Raw genomic sequence first — 17,775 nt, forward strand, 5'->3', positions numbered from 1 at the left:
AGGCTTAAAAGAATTGAAAGTTACTGTCTATACAAACAAGATGCACGTCCCTTTTCAGAACTCTGAAGTTGAACGTGGAGGTAATTTTCACTCTTGGAAACATGTTGTGAGGGATGCACGGGAATGTTGGGGCGGCACAAAATAAAAGGGCAACAAGTGCAATAACAGAAATTTATGAGGACTGATTAGCAAAGAGGTGACACCCTGGCCATCTATTCATTATATTATCCCCACAAGCCTTTCTTTACACTCCCTTCAGCATACACTCAAACTGTCTCTTCAAAACCAAAGTGTCATCAAACCAGAAAACACAACACTATTTGTTTCACAAAATACTAAATATACACTTATAACATACCCACTGCATGCTGCTACTTATTCTCAGGTTTGTTTTTGTGTTTTTTTTTTTTCTCCAAAAACAAACTTTCAAACTTAGAACAGCGAGTCGAGGTAACTATAATTTCTGCGTCTGTGGTACTCGAGAAGGCTACCGTAAGTTCGATCCCAAACTCCGACGAAAAGTGATTCCGTGTCTGGACTGAACGAAACACCAGAGATCTCTCCAAAGAAGTCGATTTCTTGCTCCTTCTCGTATCCGGTTTTCACGTCGAACACGTGCAGGAAGTCGGCTGGTTCAGCCATTGCCATGTACTGACCATCAGAGGAATAACGGATGGAGCGAATGGCTCCGAGGTTGCCTTTTAGAGCAGCAACTGACTTGGACAAATTTCTTACATCCCAAATCCTGCAAGTTTTGTCTTGGTTCCCAGTGGCAAAGGTAATGCCATCGGGATGCCATGCTGATGCAAATGAAAAATCCAAGTGCCCACGTAGAGATGCAACTGTCTGCAAAGATCATGTACTTAATAAGTCGATAAATGATTTACTAAGACGATCATCATGCTGATGCTATTACGAGTACCTTTCCAGTTTGTGAGTCCACCAATAAACCGTCAGGATTGTCACCAACTATCACGAGAAGTTTACCGTCTGGGTTCAAGGCGCCATGCTGAAATATTTATACGACCCATTAGATCCGAATACGTGACTCAAGTATATGATAGCGTACAAATATATGCACAGACACAAACAATCTAAAATGGTAACTGAGGATCTTGATGGGTCATACAAGCAACCACAGCACATTATTTTTCCACTCACAAGACTACGTGTGGCTTTCAGCACCACCAAAAAAAAAACATTAACAGTCTTTGGTGAGATTCCACCCCATTCCACCCAAGCTCACCGCTAGAAGATATTGTCCTCTTTGGGCTATCCCTTCAAAGACTTTCCCACAAGGTTTTAAAACGCATCTTATAGGAAAAAGTTTCCACACCATTATAAGAAATGTTTTGTTCCGGTGAGATTCTACATCAGTTGGGGAGAAGAATAAAACATGTTTTATAGGGGTGTGAAAACCTCACCCTGCCAGACGCGTTTTAAAAACTTTGAGGGGAAGCCCGAAAGGGAAAGCCCAAAGAGGACAACATTTACTAGCAGTGAGCTTGAGGCATTACAAATGATATCAGAGCCTGACACGGGGCGATGTGTTAGCGATGAGGCTGAGCCTCGAAGGGGGGTGGACACAAGGCGGTGTGCCAGCAAGGACACTGGACCCCGAAGGGAGGTGGATTGGGGGGTCCCACATCGATTGGAGAAGAGAACGAGTGCCAACGAGGACGCTGGGCCCCGAAGGGGGTGGATTGTGAGATCTCACACTGGTTGGGGAAGATAACGAAACACTCTTTATAGGGGTGTGGAAACCTCTCCCTAGCAAATGCGTTTTAAAAACTTTTGAGGGGAAACCCGAAAGGGAAAGCCCAAAGAGAACAATATCTGCTAACGGTGGGCTTGAGCCAAACAGTTTCCCTCTCCAACCAACCAATGTGTTCCATTTACTTGCTTATAAAACAGAAAAGTAGAATTCAGAGGACTCACATTAACTGGCCAAGGAAAACGGAAGTGCCTGGAAAGCTGAAATTTCTCCATATCAAAATCTCTGACTCCAGAATCATTATTAGAAGCAGTGAAATGAACCGCACCACTGAAAATTTTGGAATACGTTCAATAACTTCCACAGAAGGAAAGAAATGTATAAGTACCTGCTTAACCAAGAGAGAAGAAAAATGTACCTAGCGCTGGTATATATCTCAACAGCATTAGTTATGGCATTATCATCGTAAGTTGTTCTGGAACAAAAACTAACACCCGGGCGGTCGAGATGCTGCAATAAAGCAAGGTAAAAACAATATGATAATTGATACAAGTAATCACAATAATAACTCTAATTCATCCAAGCTCGAAAACAACGGTCGCATGAGGTTAATAGATGTGAGATCCCACATCGATTGGAGAGAGGATCGAGTGCTAGCGAAAACGCTAGACCCCAAAGGGAGGTGGATTGTGAGGTCCCACATCAATTGGAGAAGGGAACGAGTACTAGCGAGGACGCTGGGCCCCGAAGAAGGGTGGATGGTGAGATCTCACATTTGAGGAGAACGAACATTCTTCATAAGGGTGTGGAAACCTCTCTCTAGTATACGTATTTTAAAAACCTTGAGAGGAAGTCCGAAAGGGAAATCCAATAGAGGACAATATCTGCTAGCGGTGGGCTTGAGCTGTTACAATAGACTTCAGCAAGTGCCCTCAAATGTTGTTCCGGAGTCTCAAGGTGTTTTTATCACGATCAAGCAAATTGTTGACAAGTCGGGGTTGTTATTAAGAAAGATTTGGGGAAAAAGCTTATGACTATGCAGATAGTGAAAATAAAAAGTGATAAACAACTTTACCTTGCAAATAAGCTCTCCCTGAAATCCTCCAGCAACAAGCAGCTTATCTTTTACTGCAAGTGTACTGACTTGTGTCTGTGTAAATCCCTCCAATAAGCTCCCAGGGTGCTTCTGAATCACATCAGACTCGTAATTTTAAACTTTAAAGCAACACGAGTAAATATTAATTATATGGCGAGCTTGTCGTGTAGTCAAGACACTAACCTCTGTAGGTGCCACATGTCCCGAAACATTGAGAACTTCAGACTTGGTGCACGATAGTGATGACCAATGAATTACAGAAAAATGTGATAAAAGGTAGGCATCATGCTTCGATGTCGCCCATACTAAGTTCCTCAACTATTATCGAACAACAAAAAGTTCGACTCAGCCATAGGTATCAAATTCAAATAAACATTAAAATGTACAGCATACAAATGAAGAAGATTATGCCATGGCTTACACCAATGGATTATTCCATAAATATTGAAGGAAACACTGCAAACATTGTCAAACACAAGGAATGTTGGTTTCAACGGTCATACTATGCAAACAAAATCTGAGATCCTACATCGGTTGGGGAGGAGAACAAAGCATCCTTTATAAGGGTGTGGAAACCTCTCCCTAGTAGACGCGTCTTAAAAACCTTGAGGAGAAGCCCGAAAGGAAAAGCTCAAAGAGAACAATATCTGCTAGCGGTGAGCTAGGGTCATTACATATGGTATCAGAGTTAGACACCGACCGATGTGCCAGCGAGGAGGCTGAGCCCCGAATGGGAGTGGACATGAGGTGGTGTGCCAGCAAGGACGCTGGGCTCCGAAAGAGGGTGGATTAGGGGGTCCCACATCGATTGGAGAAGGGAATGAGTGCCAACAAGGACGTTGGACCCCAAAGGGAGGTGGATTGTGAGATCCCACATCGGTTGGGAAGGAGAACAAAGCATCCTTTATAAGGGTGTGAAAACCTCTCCCTAGTAAACGCGTCTTTAAAACCTTGAGGGGAAGCCCGAAAGGGAAAGCTCAAAGAAGACAATATCTGCTAGCAGTGAGCTAGGGTCGTTACAAATGGTATCAGAGTTAGACACCGACCGATGTGCCAGCGAGGAGGCTGAGCCCCAAAGGGGGGTGGACATGAGGCGGTGTAACAATAAGGACGCTGGGCTCCGAAGGAGGGTGGATTAGGGGGTCCCACATCGATTGGAGAAGGGAATGAGTGCCAGCGAGGATGCGGGACCCCGAAGGGAGGTGAATTGTGAGATCCCACATCGGTTGGGAAGGAGAACAAAGCATCCTTTATAAGGGTGTGGAAACCTCTCCCTAGCAAACGTGTTTTAAAAACCTTGAGGAGAAGCCCGAAAGGGAAAGCCCAAAGAGGACAATATCTGCTAGCGGTGGGCTTGGGCCGTTATACCAAAGAAAAATGAAGAATTGCGGCAAAAAACCAGTAATTTCACAGAAGACGATTAAGCAAACCTGAAAATGAAGAATGGTTGATTTTACAGATCTTGAATTTCGACAAAATTCATAGTATGAACATCCTTTCTCAGTAGCTTTACAATCCTGTTCATATCACATCGAAAAACCATAAACAAAACATTAGAACAAACAATAAAAAAAACATAGCTCACGCCTCGGGGGTGGATGAACATGGGTTTGGAGGGATCATTTACCTTCTCCGACCCCTCTCCTGAATTAGGAATATTTTCATAGTTCTTGTACTGCTCGAGCCTAGTTTTCCGGTACTTCTCTCTAGTAATACTAAGCCTCTCCCACGGAATACCTTGAATATCTACTCCTCTTCTTGCCTGAGCAGCAGTGGTATCAACTATTTTGCTACTCTGTATATAATGCCATTTCGAAATCAAATATTCAATAAGCCGATATAGAAGACATAACGTGTAAGAAATTATAAATGAACGCAAAAATTTCGAGATTATAAAGAGATCAAACCGAGTTGAATTCATCAGCATCAGAATCCGAGCCTTCCATTTCTCTACCGTGATACTCGTCATCCATATCATCATCAATGTCCTCCATTTCGTATTCATCAGCCATGTAATCAGTATCATCCCCGTGGTAATGGGACATATTAAGAACAGAAATTTACACCTCTACCTACAAAAGTTCATGTAATTACTTCCACATAAATTCGCATACAACACGAAGCATTAGAAAGAACATTCAAATATCTCAAAAACTATCTCTAAGAAAAGAAATCAATCACAAAGTATTTGATATTCATCCAACGTGCGAACGCCTCCACGTTCCACGACACAAATTACTCGATTCCCGGTAAGATCATGCAACAGTTCTAGAAAACAAATCTGTATGAACATGGTCAAGATTCCTTAATTACAAAATCCAAACACTAGAGCACTATCCCTCCCCCAAAACAATCAATCAAAAGCAGAGTTCATGAGAACCTTCCAGTTTACCGAAGCTGCATACAAAGAAAACATGAACACACCCATTGAAATTGAAGAACACATAAGATAAATTCATAGTTCCAATACCTTCCTCAACTAAACCCGCCCCAAACAAAGCAGAGAATCGGTCATTAGGGTTAAAAAAAAAGCCCTAAATCTGTTCGTGGCGCAACTAAAATCTTCCAACAAGGTAAGAATCTCAAATTAATCTAAGAAACTCAAACCTCCGATCCCACAGACCATATGGAACTCAACTAATCACCAAAGTGATAGCAGAAAAAACCAAATTAACAACTATTAGGTGAACGATCAACATATAAACAAAGCCCAAAAATGCAACACGAAACCGAAAATGAAAAAAGAAGAAGAATCACAAGGTTTGTACCTTGGAGGTGAGAAAAAACAAAGAAAGCTGCAACGATCCAAGACGATCTGTGAAATCCAAGACAGAAACAGATGAATATGGAGGAAAAGAGAGAGACCCAGATGGGGAAAACAATCAATTTGTTGAATTTGATTAAAAAAATAGTCCAAATTAGGATAATATGAGATGGGGTCGAGAGAAATGGAGAGAGAAAAGAAAAGAGAGAAAAATTGAAGACCGGATCGTATTTATACCTGTAAATTTCTCCCCATATTTTCCTCAGCAGCGACCATTACAGGGGGCCGAAATCCACGTGGGTGAGCGTTTCCATTAATCCATCAACTCCATCAGTTACCATTCATTTGTTATTTCTGAACTCAATTCGGTCCAATAATTTAATGGGACAACGAAAAATCTCTTCAAGATCTCCATAATTAGAGAAAATTATTTGTACCTTTTGTGTTCTTATTTTTTAAGTTCTTCCCATTATTAGATTGTTTTTAACGTAAAAAAATTTAATTTTGTATTCGAAATAAGTATTGAAAACGACGTTTAGACAAAAGTAAGCGTAAACTATGTTTACAGTAGGGCTTTAAGTTTGGTAACAATAGTAGTGCATCAAAGTCTTTGCTCCGAAGAGTTCGTGTCTCAATAGTGCCTAAATGGATGGATGTGCGTGAAGTTTCAAATATGAAGTTAACTCATGAGTGAGTGCTTGATAAATGTGTCCAAACAAGCTACGAAGATATCTAACATTTCAATGCTTGTGGTGGTATCATGAAGTCCTTGAGTGACTCGATAGTTCCTTATTACTATGATACTGTTCCTTGTTGTTATATTAAGTGCTCAAATCACCCCGTGAGCTTTAGAAAACGTTAGAAGCCTGTTTTGATTCAAGGTTCAAACTCATTTCGATGGAGTCTAAAAATTGAGAACCATGGAGGTCGTGTCGCCGAGAATCGAAATGATGAAATAAAATGCTACGTTGTGTTGGAAGGACCTTGACCTAAAGGAGTGACAAAGTTGAGCCTTGAGATTTGACTTAATTGTGTAATCTTAAACCATGTGTGGTTATATACAAAAGTATCCTATACAATAAGTTTATACAACATATTTTTATAATTATTATAAATGATTTGATCAAAACCGTTCATTCAAGATCATGTTAGTGGGTATCATATAAAATGAATATATAACACTAGACAACAAAGTGATCGCCAATTTCTTCTCTATTGGTTGATCAGTGAGCTCGTTTTGATTCACAATTTCAATACATCCTCATTTTACAAACGGATATCTCTCAATCTCTCTTGAGGCCACGACCAATATCATTGTGTGTCGTATTTATTACGGTGATTACTAATTTAGAACCTAAAATCTACCCGGCTAACATCCATCATTTTAGAGTGTCAATCTACACATTTTAAGAACCGATATACTTTCATTTTGAAAGATTCATCGATCAAAATCAAATTCAACATTTATAATTTGAAGGCAATAAAAAAAATTGTGTCAAAGTGCAAGTGAAGAAATTTCAGCTTTTTCCCAAACATTCAATGAAGTTCAATCAAAGCTGTTATGGAGAAGAACAATAAACAAAGACAATCCTCATATGTAGAAGGGCTAAGGCTTGGCTTTTACAACATCGTTTTAAACTATATGGCTCCTCTTCACAGTACGCATGAATATTCACAACCAAAGCGTTTAAACCATTGTGATCTTCCAGTTGAGTTTTGTTTGAGAAGGCCAGCAGATCAGAGATGAGAATGTGTGTACCGATTCGCCATCATCGAACGAAGAACAGCTGGAAAAAAGAAGATTTATGTTCAGGATCCTGCGCTTCATTCCTCCTCCTCACCATCCTCGTTCTCATCGATACCGACCCAACGGGTGAACGCGAAAAGAAACTCCTTGATGTTTACCATTCCATTTTTATCCCAGTCCATCTCCTCTGCATTTTTATCCCAGTTCATCCATTAATTCACTCGTTGATGCAGCAATCAATATACAAATCTAAAGACCAAAGGATTGATGAGCATTACCAAATCTCCTCATCCCGATTCGTCCCGAAGAACGTTCGCCTGATGTGGTCTCGTTTATAGCAGATATCATCTCGCTCTTGCTTACATATCCGTCCTTGTTCGTGTCCAAGAACACAAATGCATCGACCAAAGATTCAAATGTTTCCTCTAGTTTCGGCATTCCGAATTGAGATTTCTGTTGAAGTCAGGGAATACAGAAAGAAACAAGAATGAAATGCAAGAAGCTTTATGAACTATAGGGAATGTATAAAACAAAGCTTTCGGATAGGGTAAATACGTGATTAGGATCATCCTTGAGAAGATACACAAGGCAGAGAAGTACAATGAACTCATTGAACTTTATTCCCATAGCGGTACTCATATCACAAGCATCAAAGAGATCGTCGATTTCCTCCTGGGTAAGCGAAATTTCCAGCCCATCGAAGCATTCCTTAAGCTCCCGACGATCTATTATCCCGTTCGAATCCTCATCTACAAATAGGACAACTTCCAAGTATTACCATCAACAATTCATAACAATCCGCCATACATCCTGATTGAATAATTTTTCAATGACCTTTAAGCAGAGGTTCAAATGTAACCGTCCAAGGCCACCTGCAGATATTGTCCTCTTCGGGCTTTCATTTCCAGGCTTCCCCTCGAGGTTTTAAAACACATCTGCTAGGGAGAGGTTTCCACACTTATATAAAGAATGCTTCGTTCTCCTCTCCAACCAATGTGGGATCTCACGACCCACTCTGCTTGGGGGCCCAGCGTCCTTGCTGGCACACCGTTTGGTATCTAGCTCTGATACAATTCGTAACCGCCCAAGCTTACCGCTAGCAGATATTGTCCTCTACGGGCTTTCCTTTCCAGGCTTCCCCTCAAGGTTTTAGAATGTATATGCTAGGGAGAGGTTTCCACATCCATATAAAGAATGCTTCGTTCTCCTCTCCAACCCACGTGGGATCTCACAATCCACCCCCTTGAGGGGTGAAGTGTCCTGGCTGGCACACCGCCCGGTGTCTAGCTCTGATACCATTTGTAACCACCCAAGCTCACTATTAGCAACCACTGTCCTCTCCGGGATTTCCTTTCCAGGCTTCCCCTCAAGGTTTTAGAACGCGTCTGCTAGGGGGAGGTTCCCACACTCATGTAAAGAATGCTTCGTTTTCCTCTCCAACCAAATCTAAAGTGGTCATTTAAAGAACCCAAATAGAGTACTCACCAAACTTTTCAAAAATAGTTTTGCATTTTCTGAGGCTAGCATCAATTTTGGGGAATTTCAAGATTATGCAATCAAAAGACCTAATGATGCTTCCTTTAGATGCCCTTTGTCTTATTGCCTCAACCATTTTGGCTTCAAGTTTTGTTTCTGGTACACACTCTCTCTGAGATTCCAACTTTCCCACCACACTCCCCATTGCCAATTTACAACACAAGAGCGATGATGCTTTGGAATCAACCAACTACTTAACAATGCCTCTGTTCATGGCCATGAAACAAATAATCAGCCAACACCGCAAAAAACAGGGGATAAAGAATCAATTCATAAAGCAAAAACAAAAAGAAAAAGGCCTATCCTGTTCTAGTATCTCAACTTTAAAATTTTGTATAAAAAGAAGATTGCCCTGTTCTTATGAAACCAAACAGAGAGTTTTTTCTTCCTTGCGTGTTCAGCATGGATAATGTTTGCAGATTATTGACAGAAATACCTAAGCAAGTTTAATCAGAACAAAAGATGATTCAAAACAAGAAAAGGATCTCTCTAAACATGAATCAACAAGCAAAAAGAAGATTGTTACACTGTTAATCGAGGCCATATTTTAGCATTAGTTGTCATTTCAAAACTTGGAAGAACAAACCAAGAAATCAAAACTTACGAACTATTAGATAAACAGACCAAAAAAAAATTCAAAAAAATGAGAACCTCTTCGTGATCCAGGCAGTAGACGGCTCGAAAATCACTTTTGGAAAGGAAATCCGAAGAAATGGAAACTAAGCTTCTCTTGTTTGTCACTGTTCTTCTTCTCCTTCTTCACGAATCTCGAAGGATCAACAACGACGAGAAAGAGAAATCGAAAGGCGTTCAGAGATTTTTGCCTTCATTCTTCGGACACTATTGTCGATGAATGAAGAAAAAGGAAACAAAATTGGAAGAGATTAGTTGTTGGTGGGATGAAAATGGAGGATTCTTTGCTGCTTCATTGGATTCTCATACCGATTTCTGTGGTTCACCCACCATGTTTCTGAATTGGCTCAAAATTCCACGATTTCCCCCAAAAAAATAGGAACGCAAGGAAAATCAAATAATTCAATGAACAAAACAACAAATCTTACCTTGATTTCTAAACCCCAAGCTCTTGGATTTGACTTTCTCTTTAATATTACATGAATATCACTCCCCTTCATCTTTATCCGCGCCATTTGTCCATTTTTTGCTTTGATCGTGGCCTACATACATCCACGTATAAACATTATATATATATACAATGACAAAATTTTATCTATTACTTTATAAATAATTATTTAATATCGTGGAAGATAAAATATCTAATGACACGTTAGTGTAAGATTATGTTAATCAAATTACATTTATTTTATTAAAATAGTTCATTAGATCGAATTAATATTTTAATTATATTATTAGATTTCATTTTGATTACTATAAATAAATCATTTATATTTATATTTAATTAATACAAAACAAAAATTGGTCGGCTCTATCCTTTTGGATTATTCTGAAACCGTTCTTGATCAAATCTACTACTTTGTTGGTTCCACGAGTTGGCTCAAAGCGTGTTTTGTGGATGAATGACGTATCGTAGATGAAATTGAATCACGTGAAACTAAACTTAGGAATGTTCCGTCAAAGTACGTTTAGAAGCACCAAATTAGAGATGAATGGGTTAATTACGTTTTGAACTTTCATTTACGTTTGATTATGACTATGTTTATCCCCGGTAAAACGTCATGATGTAGTATGTATGATGAACATTAACGAAATACCATGAATATGTAAGTATAGGAGTACATTAACAAGTTCACACCTAGTGGTTTCATGCGTGCTAGGAGTACATTAACAAGTTCACACATAGCGGTTTCACGCACGTTAGGAGTACGTTAACAAGTTCACACCTAGCAGTTTCACACGCGTTAGAAGTATGTTAACAAGCTCACACCTAGTAGTGGTTTCATGCGCGTCCAGGAGTACGTTAACAAGCTCACACCTAGTTGTTTCATACACGCCCACGAGTACGTTAACAAGCTCACACCTAATTGTTTTCATACATGCCCATGTGTAAACTGTATGTAGGAAAGTACTATGCATTCAATCTTACGAAAAAAATATTCACATAAACCCACTTACCATACCTCGTCATTAAGTTTAGAGTGATCCTCGATGGTCGATTGATCGTGGTTGATCTTGGTTTGAGGAGAGTAACCCGAGATAAGTCCAAACTTACGCTTCATAAGTTCAATCACGAACTTTAGTTCGTGTATTTGAATCATTCACGTAGATAATAAAGTCATAATTAAAAAATATAAAATTTTCTTTTTCACTATTATTTTACAATACAAGAGAAGATATGGATGTAAAGAAAATGAATGATACAAGTGATGAAGAATGTCTATATAATGTTTTGAAGCTACGTAAACTAAGCGATATTTTACTATACTCTTAGTTCGTATTTAATTTATTAGCATAATATATTTTACGTATTGACGAAGTAATTTATGTTCAAGGATGCTATTTTCCTACCTTTTTTATTTTTGAGATATCTCGAGCGAGCTCGAGACTCGAATGATGGCGTTTACGTTCAATATCGAACAACCAAGCCGAGATGAAGAGCAATCACCAGATGAGATTGAGTTTGGACTTTCGGAATTGCTTCTTGGTAATGCACCAATGATCAGGGAAGGTACTTAGCTGTGTAACAACACGAGCAGTTTAGAATCTTATAAAAAAAAAACAGTGTTAAAACATAATTTTTGTTAAGCTCTTGGTCATTATAATTCTCTTTCTACCATATATTTTTGTTCATCATCACACATTGTGAAATGTTGTGTGAAATTCGGGTGTGGAAACCTCGCCCTAGTAGACGCGTATTAAAACTGTGAAGTCGAGGAACAAAGCGGACAATATTTGCTAACGATAGACTTGGACTGTTACAAATAGTATCAGAGCTAGACACCGGGTGGTGTGCCAACAAGGACGTTGAACCCCAAGAGGGTGGATTGTGAGTTCTCACGTTAGTTGGAGAGAGGAATGAAATATTCTTTATAAAGGTATGGAAACCTCTCCCAAGTAGACGCGGTTCAAAAGCCAAAGGGAATAATATCTACTAGTAATGGGTTTGAGCTGTTACAAATGGTATCAGAGTCAGACACCGGGCGGTGTGCCAACGAGGACGTTGGACACAGAGATCCCACATTTTGAAGAGGGAAATGAAGTATTCCTTACAATTGTGAAGTCGATAGTTTTCTCCAATTCCCTCTAGTTTGGTTGAATGAGTGTCCTACACTTTCAAAACGACAAAAGCTTGTATCCCATCTCGATTATGCTTATCGAACAACCATCTGACCATACTACATTATCAAGGTAACTCATCGCATATTAAATCCTATTGATCACTAGGTCAAACTACCGTGGTTTGTGAAGTTGCCATAGGTTCGTGAATAGTGATTTGAAGTAGAAAACGATCGAAACGTTTTCAGAGACATAAACAAGCAGTCTTCGGAAAGAAAAACGGGAAACGACCTTAAAGATTCTTCGTAATGAAAAAAACGAGACCAATAAACTTACATTGCTAATAAGCCTCGCCCCAAACCAAGCTGTGTCTGCACCATATGGTGGAGGAATGACTCTGAGACCATTGGATATGGAAGAAGGAAGAAGCCCATACAGTTCCTTCTGCAACCTTTCTGAACCAGAACAGTTGTATGACATGTAGGAGAGTTAGTTCAGAGAAACTTTTAAAAGTTCAGAGACGATGATGAAAAATAAGACACGTAGCTAATAGACTCGGCCCATTCGAACCTGCAAGTCCTGGAAGACAAGCACTGCCGCCCGACAAAACCACAGTCTTGAACCATGAATCATCACACGTTAGTTCTGCAGCATGGCAATGGTCCACACAAAGTGCCACAGCCTCGTGCAGCCCCATTGCTCGCCTGACACGAACGAATAACATATCAGTGTTTCGAACGAAAACGTTTTGGGTTAAAGAATCTGCTAAAATTTCGTTAACTAAATTCGAGCGTTTAAATGTGTAATCTTTTTAAAGAAAACGGCGTCCAATGCTGTTGAACGATCGTGGACTTTTCAAGTAAAAAAGTTGCTTTTGCGATACGGATAGGTACAAAAGTAAAAAAAACACAACATTTAACAAAGAATGTTTTCTAAAAGGCTGAGGTCGGACTTACACTCCTGCCATACTCGGTCGGAATAAGATCTCTCCGGTTTGAAACCGCTCTTTCGAAAGAGTAAACCAACCTTCCCCATTAGCTTCAGAGGATGCTCGAGTATCTTTCGAGAACTCGGCTTCGTAGTCTTGAGCAACATAACACAGATTCTGCGTTAAAATTAACGACCATTAGATACCATCCTCGTGCCTTTGCCCGTGATCTCTCACTCCATATTTTTTCTTTAAACAAATGATGTGATGCAACGTATAATCGAAACACTTAGAAAGGATATATTTCGTAGACACGAACGATGTTCCCATCGGGATATGTTTTCTAGCTTCAAATCCTATTTTAATTACTCTCATGTCCCATTGGAGATGTTTTTTTGTACACCTATTTCATGAAAACCGAAATGGTTTATCGACATAAATCTCAGAAATGAAAGCTTTAACGTACCTCTTTCAATGCTCGAACGGTGTACATTGATTCAAAACGTATATTATTCTGTTGCATCAGCTCTCGAAGGTGCCCTGTAAGCTTTAAAGCTCCCAGTCCCACGACTTCGACCCCAACTTTCCGCATTACTTTTCCATGTAAAACTACAAAAGTTTACGAAAAGAATAAGAAAACATGAAAATTTTGTTTCGATGCAGCAGGTCGATTAGTTGCATAACTTATCAGAAAGTAAAAATTCCTAAAACTAGTTTTCCGTTCGTTTCTTGAGGCTCGGTCCAGTTAGTATCATAAGGCGTTTCCCGATTCAGACAACAATAATGTGCTTCAGCTGCCTATTGGTGCTCTTCAACCTCACTCTTTTCCTCTCTGTCCGTTAACCTCGCTGCCCACACACCCACAACACCATCATCCTCGTTCTTCGTTTTCACGTCACCAGTGGCTTACCCTGTCGCCGACAAGCTTCCACGATATCTCCTTCGTCTCCGACAGGCTCCAGTCCACACAATTTCCTCTCTGGTTTAACGACCCATGTGTGTGATCCCAATATTTCCTTTAGCCGTTCCACCTTCCAGTCAGCATGCAAACAAGCCTATACGCCAGCGCTTTTTTGAACAAAGCAACGGCACAAGCGGTTTCGTTCCTTGCAATAGCATGGCCTAATCTACAAGCCAACAACATCCCAGTGGTGGCAGCGGTTTTAGTTCGGTAGATTCAAGAGCTGGTTTTCGCACACTCGGTCTTTTTAGTTCCTTATTAATTTAGGGACGTCCTAATGATATGACGTTTTTCCTTCTACGAGAAACTTAGTCAATATATTCAAAAAAAAAGGAAGGAACAGCCTCGAGGCCTTAGTGACGAGAAGTCCCTAAGCCTACAAAGAGGGGTTCGAATATATGTGAGCCATTACGATTTGCTTCTTCAAACCGCTTGATTAATACACGTTAGCTTAAAGTTGAAAGATCATAAAAAATACGTTAGCTTACTTGGGACGATTGAAGTAACCTGGAACCCGATATTAACAACAATTCCCGAAGTTCTTCTTGCAGCATACAAAGCTAGTGTTGCCTACACATGAAAAAGTAGAAAGTGCATGTAATTATAGAAAATGATCGTGATGAAAGTTCTCGATCTCTTTCCTTCAAGCCTAAGCAACCCACTAGGGAGACGGAGTGGAGAACGAAAGAAAAGTACATATAAATAGATATGAAGGACTTTTTATATTGACTTGTACTCATAACAGTCGTTAAAAAAGCGAAAAGGCGAGAAGGAAAAGAGTAAAGAAAAGGATATATCCGAAGCAAAAAACCTGATTAACGGCACAAACAGAAGGGACGTTCATGTCAAATAACACTGAGTGGATGGCCTCTTTGAGCTGCTGTCTTGAAGCTTTGGCAGATTCGGTATCTGAAGAAGAAAAGAATCATGGACGTGTATCTCGAAAAGCACCATAACAATTGCTTAGTTAGAATAAGAAGCTGACCGTCATAATGGCAGAGGGGCACCGACACTACGACTGGATGGAGAGACGTTTTAACTCGCATCCTAAAATTAGATGCAACGGGTGTGTCAGTGAGAGGGAGAGTGTAAATTATTAGCTAAAGAAAAGAAAAAGAGAAGGACAGGCCTGCCGTAAATAGTAGCAAAAAAGTGTCGAAGTCGAGAATACATGGGAGATTCGATGTTCCCAAATTCCTGTAGACAAAACAAAAGATTCCAATGATTGGACTTAATAGAAGGGCAGCAATTAAACATGTTTAGCAGCTATGGGCGATATTCGAAATGGTCGGGCTTTGAAATAAACAAGACCGACATACCAAAAATGTTGCAGAACGCCCCGAGGGACAATCGTATTTGCTCCAACCGAATTTGCAATAGCCAGAGCCACCTTCTCAAGAACAAACACGAGATAGTAAGAGTGGATTAACATCCAATTCTACAACTTCAAAATTTGAAGAGGACATCAAGAAGACGTCAACCTTTACGAACAACTAGTGTATGTTCGTATGTTTATCTTACAGTAATAGTGTATGTTGAAGAAATCTTTGATTAAGGTAACAGATATTGTCATGTTTGGGCTTTCCCTTTCGGGCTTCTCCTCAAGGTTTTTAAAACAAGTTAGGAAGAGGTTTCCAGAGCCTTATAAAGAATGCTTCATTCCCCTCTCCAACCGATATGGGGGATCTCACAACCGACCCCCTTTGAGGCCCAGCGTCCTCGCTGGCACTCATTCCCCTCTCCAACCGATGTGGGATCTCACAATCCACCCCTTTAATGCCTAACGTCGCTGGCACTCATTCCTCTCTCCAACCGATGTGAGATCTCACAATCCACCCCCTTCAGGGCCTTGCGTCGCTGGCACTCGTTCCCCTCTCCAACCGATGTGGGATCTCAGAATCCACCCCCTTCGAGGCCCAGCATTCTCGCTGGCACTCGTTCCCCTCTCCAATCGATGTGGGATCTCACAATCCACCCCCTTTAGGGCCCAGCATCCTCGCTAGCACTCATTCCCCTCTCCAACCGATGTGGGATCTCACAATTCACCCCCTTCAGGGCCCAACGTCCTCGCTGGCACTCGTTCCCCTCTCCAATCGATGTGGGATCTCACAATCCACCCCATTTCAAGGCCCAGCGTCCTCGCTGGCACTCGTTCCCCTCTCCAATCGATGTGGGATCTCACAATTCACCCCCTTCAGGGCCCAACATCCTCGCTGGCCCTTGTTCCCCTCTCCAACCAACGTGGGATCTCATAATCCACCCCCTTCAGGGCCCAACGTCCTGACTGACCCTCATTCCCCCTCCAATCAATATGAGATCTCACAATATCATGAAAATAAACCGAGCTTTCTTAAGAAAACGAATCGATTACAGTGCACTATAATAAACACATCTGAAGATAGAATACCTTGACAAGAACAGAAAACTCACCATCAATTATAACAGATCCCGGTAACGCAACCCGTTTGCTATATACTTCCATGAATGACAATGGCATCATCTGACTAGAGAATGATCTGCAAACACAAACACATGGTGACACCTTCTAATAACACATCACAACAACCAACATTACATTCATTTTTCCAGTAGAATCATACTCATAATCATGAAAAACAAGGTAATTACACCAAGAACAACCACAAGACACAAGGGGAGAAGAGATATCCAAACTTACTCAAGAGGGTACCCCAAAGCCAACTTAGTTTCTCCAAACAAAATAGAATCCCAAGGCTCCACCAACTGGTTTTGAAGGAAAAAAACCCAAAGCCCATTATCAGAAACAAGAGATCTCCAAGACTTACAAAGCATACCCATCTTTGCCGCGCTTTTGGGGCCACTTAATTTAAGTATGTTCATCAGAATATCCATCGGAATCCGATCGAATTCACCCAACGACGACTCATCAAATCCCCGATGATCACTAGACGACATCTCCAAGCTCAATACGGAGCGGGTGGACACCGATTCCCATACTTTCTTCAGCAACGTAGCCATCGGCAAATTGAAAAATAAGAACAAATTTGGAGTCTATGCTAAAGGCAGTGAAGAGGGTTGAGAGCCAAATTCGTCAAATTATGATATTCCATTGCATAAATGGGGTAAAAGATTTGGGGGTTTCGGGTATTCTGATGGGATTGATACTTAGCTCAATCGGCCAGAGATGACTTCGGATGTGGGCGGTGGCGGTGGCGGTGGCGGTGGCGGTGGCGGTGGCGGAGGCGTCGGTTGACACGTGAGAAGTGAACGCCACCAGATGAGAAACCTTGACAGATAAATGGCCTTTTGGAGATTATTGTATATTATATTCCCAATCTTTTGGAGAAAATCGGAACAATGCGCGACATGATCCACGTGTATTCAAGGTTTTTTTTTTTTTTTTTTTTTTTAATTTTAAATTTTAAATTTATAATTAAAAGTTTAAAAATTTATTAGACATTTTTTTAAATTCATAATTTTTTTTGTTTTACAATGTTTATTTATTTTAGCATATTTTTATATTTGATTGCAACAATAGAGATAAAGGATGAGATTGAGCTATCTGACAATTGGCAAGAACACCACTCGGAATTCATCAAGCATGATCATACCTAGAAGAACCTCATCGTAGTAAAAATATCGGGTTTTTTTTTAGAAGGGAGTCGAGCCTAATAACCTCGTCTTCTTCCTTTGACAGACGACCAATTGACGTCGTAGTTTATAATACCGTCATTGCATTCTTATGCAGCTTTATCTTTACATTTGCATACACTTTTTCACCGTGTTTGGTTTGAACGCTCTTGAATTTGTCTTGTTATATTATTTCATTTCATTATTCTTTCAACTTTTAATATATGA

At 40.3% G+C, this 17,775-nt stretch overlaps 3 protein-coding genes across 8 annotated transcripts; all 3 read right to left on the reverse strand.

Annotated features, from left to right (window-relative positions):
• Nucleotides 1–182: 182 nt before the first annotated feature.
• LOC111449547 (uncharacterized WD repeat-containing protein C2A9.03-like) lies at nucleotides 183–5,880 on the reverse strand. 2 transcript variants are annotated; one of them, XM_023089489.1, is made up of 11 exons: nucleotides 5,812–5,880; nucleotides 5,579–5,625; nucleotides 4,718–4,882; nucleotides 4,438–4,605; nucleotides 4,241–4,327; nucleotides 2,994–3,128; nucleotides 2,790–2,900; nucleotides 2,133–2,224; nucleotides 1,939–2,044; nucleotides 923–1,009; nucleotides 183–846 (listed from the first exon to the last, which is right to left on the reverse strand). In XM_023089489.1, exons 3-11 carry the CDS (start codon nucleotides 4,853–4,855, stop codon nucleotides 433–435), a joined length of 1,338 nt encoding a protein of 445 aa, XP_022945257.1. In that variant the 5' UTR covers nucleotides 4,856–4,882; nucleotides 5,579–5,625; nucleotides 5,812–5,880; the 3' UTR covers nucleotides 183–432. The 2 variants fall into 2 exon arrangements, with proteins under 2 accessions (XP_022945257.1, XP_022945249.1); XM_023089481.1 differs by lacking the exon at nucleotides 5,812–5,880 and having other exon boundaries at nucleotides 5,579–5,777.
• Nucleotides 5,881–7,075: 1,195 nt separating this feature from the next.
• LOC111451446 (probable calcium-binding protein CML21) lies at nucleotides 7,076–10,044 on the reverse strand. Of its 4 annotated transcripts, none has more exons than XM_023091890.1 (6): nucleotides 9,919–10,044; nucleotides 9,509–9,697; nucleotides 8,807–9,063; nucleotides 7,877–8,070; nucleotides 7,600–7,774; nucleotides 7,076–7,508 (listed from the first exon to the last, which is right to left on the reverse strand). In XM_023091890.1, the coding sequence occupies exons 3-6, from the start codon at nucleotides 9,000–9,002 to the stop codon at nucleotides 7,399–7,401; spliced, it is 675 nt and encodes a 224-aa protein (XP_022947658.1). In that variant the 5' UTR covers nucleotides 9,003–9,063; nucleotides 9,509–9,697; nucleotides 9,919–10,044; the 3' UTR covers nucleotides 7,076–7,398. The 4 variants fall into 4 exon arrangements, with proteins under 4 accessions (XP_022947658.1, XP_022947650.1, XP_022947662.1 ...); XM_023091882.1 differs by having other exon boundaries at nucleotides 9,509–9,805; nucleotides 9,919–10,036; XM_023091894.1 differs by having other exon boundaries at nucleotides 9,800–10,036.
• A 1,103-nt stretch (nucleotides 10,045–11,147) lies between these two features.
• LOC111450706 (actin-related protein 8-like) lies at nucleotides 11,148–17,207 on the reverse strand. Of its 2 annotated transcripts, none has more exons than XM_023090958.1 (12): nucleotides 16,616–17,207; nucleotides 16,369–16,454; nucleotides 15,258–15,328; nucleotides 15,068–15,135; nucleotides 14,924–14,985; nucleotides 14,750–14,847; nucleotides 14,427–14,508; nucleotides 13,444–13,586; nucleotides 13,006–13,154; nucleotides 12,620–12,753; nucleotides 12,386–12,500; nucleotides 11,148–11,509 (listed from the first exon to the last, which is right to left on the reverse strand). In XM_023090958.1, exons 1-12 carry the CDS (start codon nucleotides 16,933–16,935, stop codon nucleotides 11,506–11,508), a joined length of 1,332 nt encoding a protein of 443 aa, XP_022946726.1. In that variant the 5' UTR covers nucleotides 16,936–17,207; the 3' UTR covers nucleotides 11,148–11,505. The 2 variants fall into 2 exon arrangements, with proteins under 2 accessions (XP_022946726.1, XP_022946717.1); XM_023090949.1 differs by having other exon boundaries at nucleotides 12,386–12,504.
• Nucleotides 17,208–17,775: the final 568 nt, after the last annotated feature.

Source organism: Cucurbita moschata, unplaced genomic scaffold (genome assembly GCF_002738365.1).
Source record: "Cucurbita moschata cultivar Rifu unplaced genomic scaffold, Cmos_1.0 Cmo_Scf00001, whole genome shotgun sequence".
Classification (NCBI taxonomy): domain Eukaryota; kingdom Viridiplantae; phylum Streptophyta; class Magnoliopsida; order Cucurbitales; family Cucurbitaceae; genus Cucurbita; species Cucurbita moschata.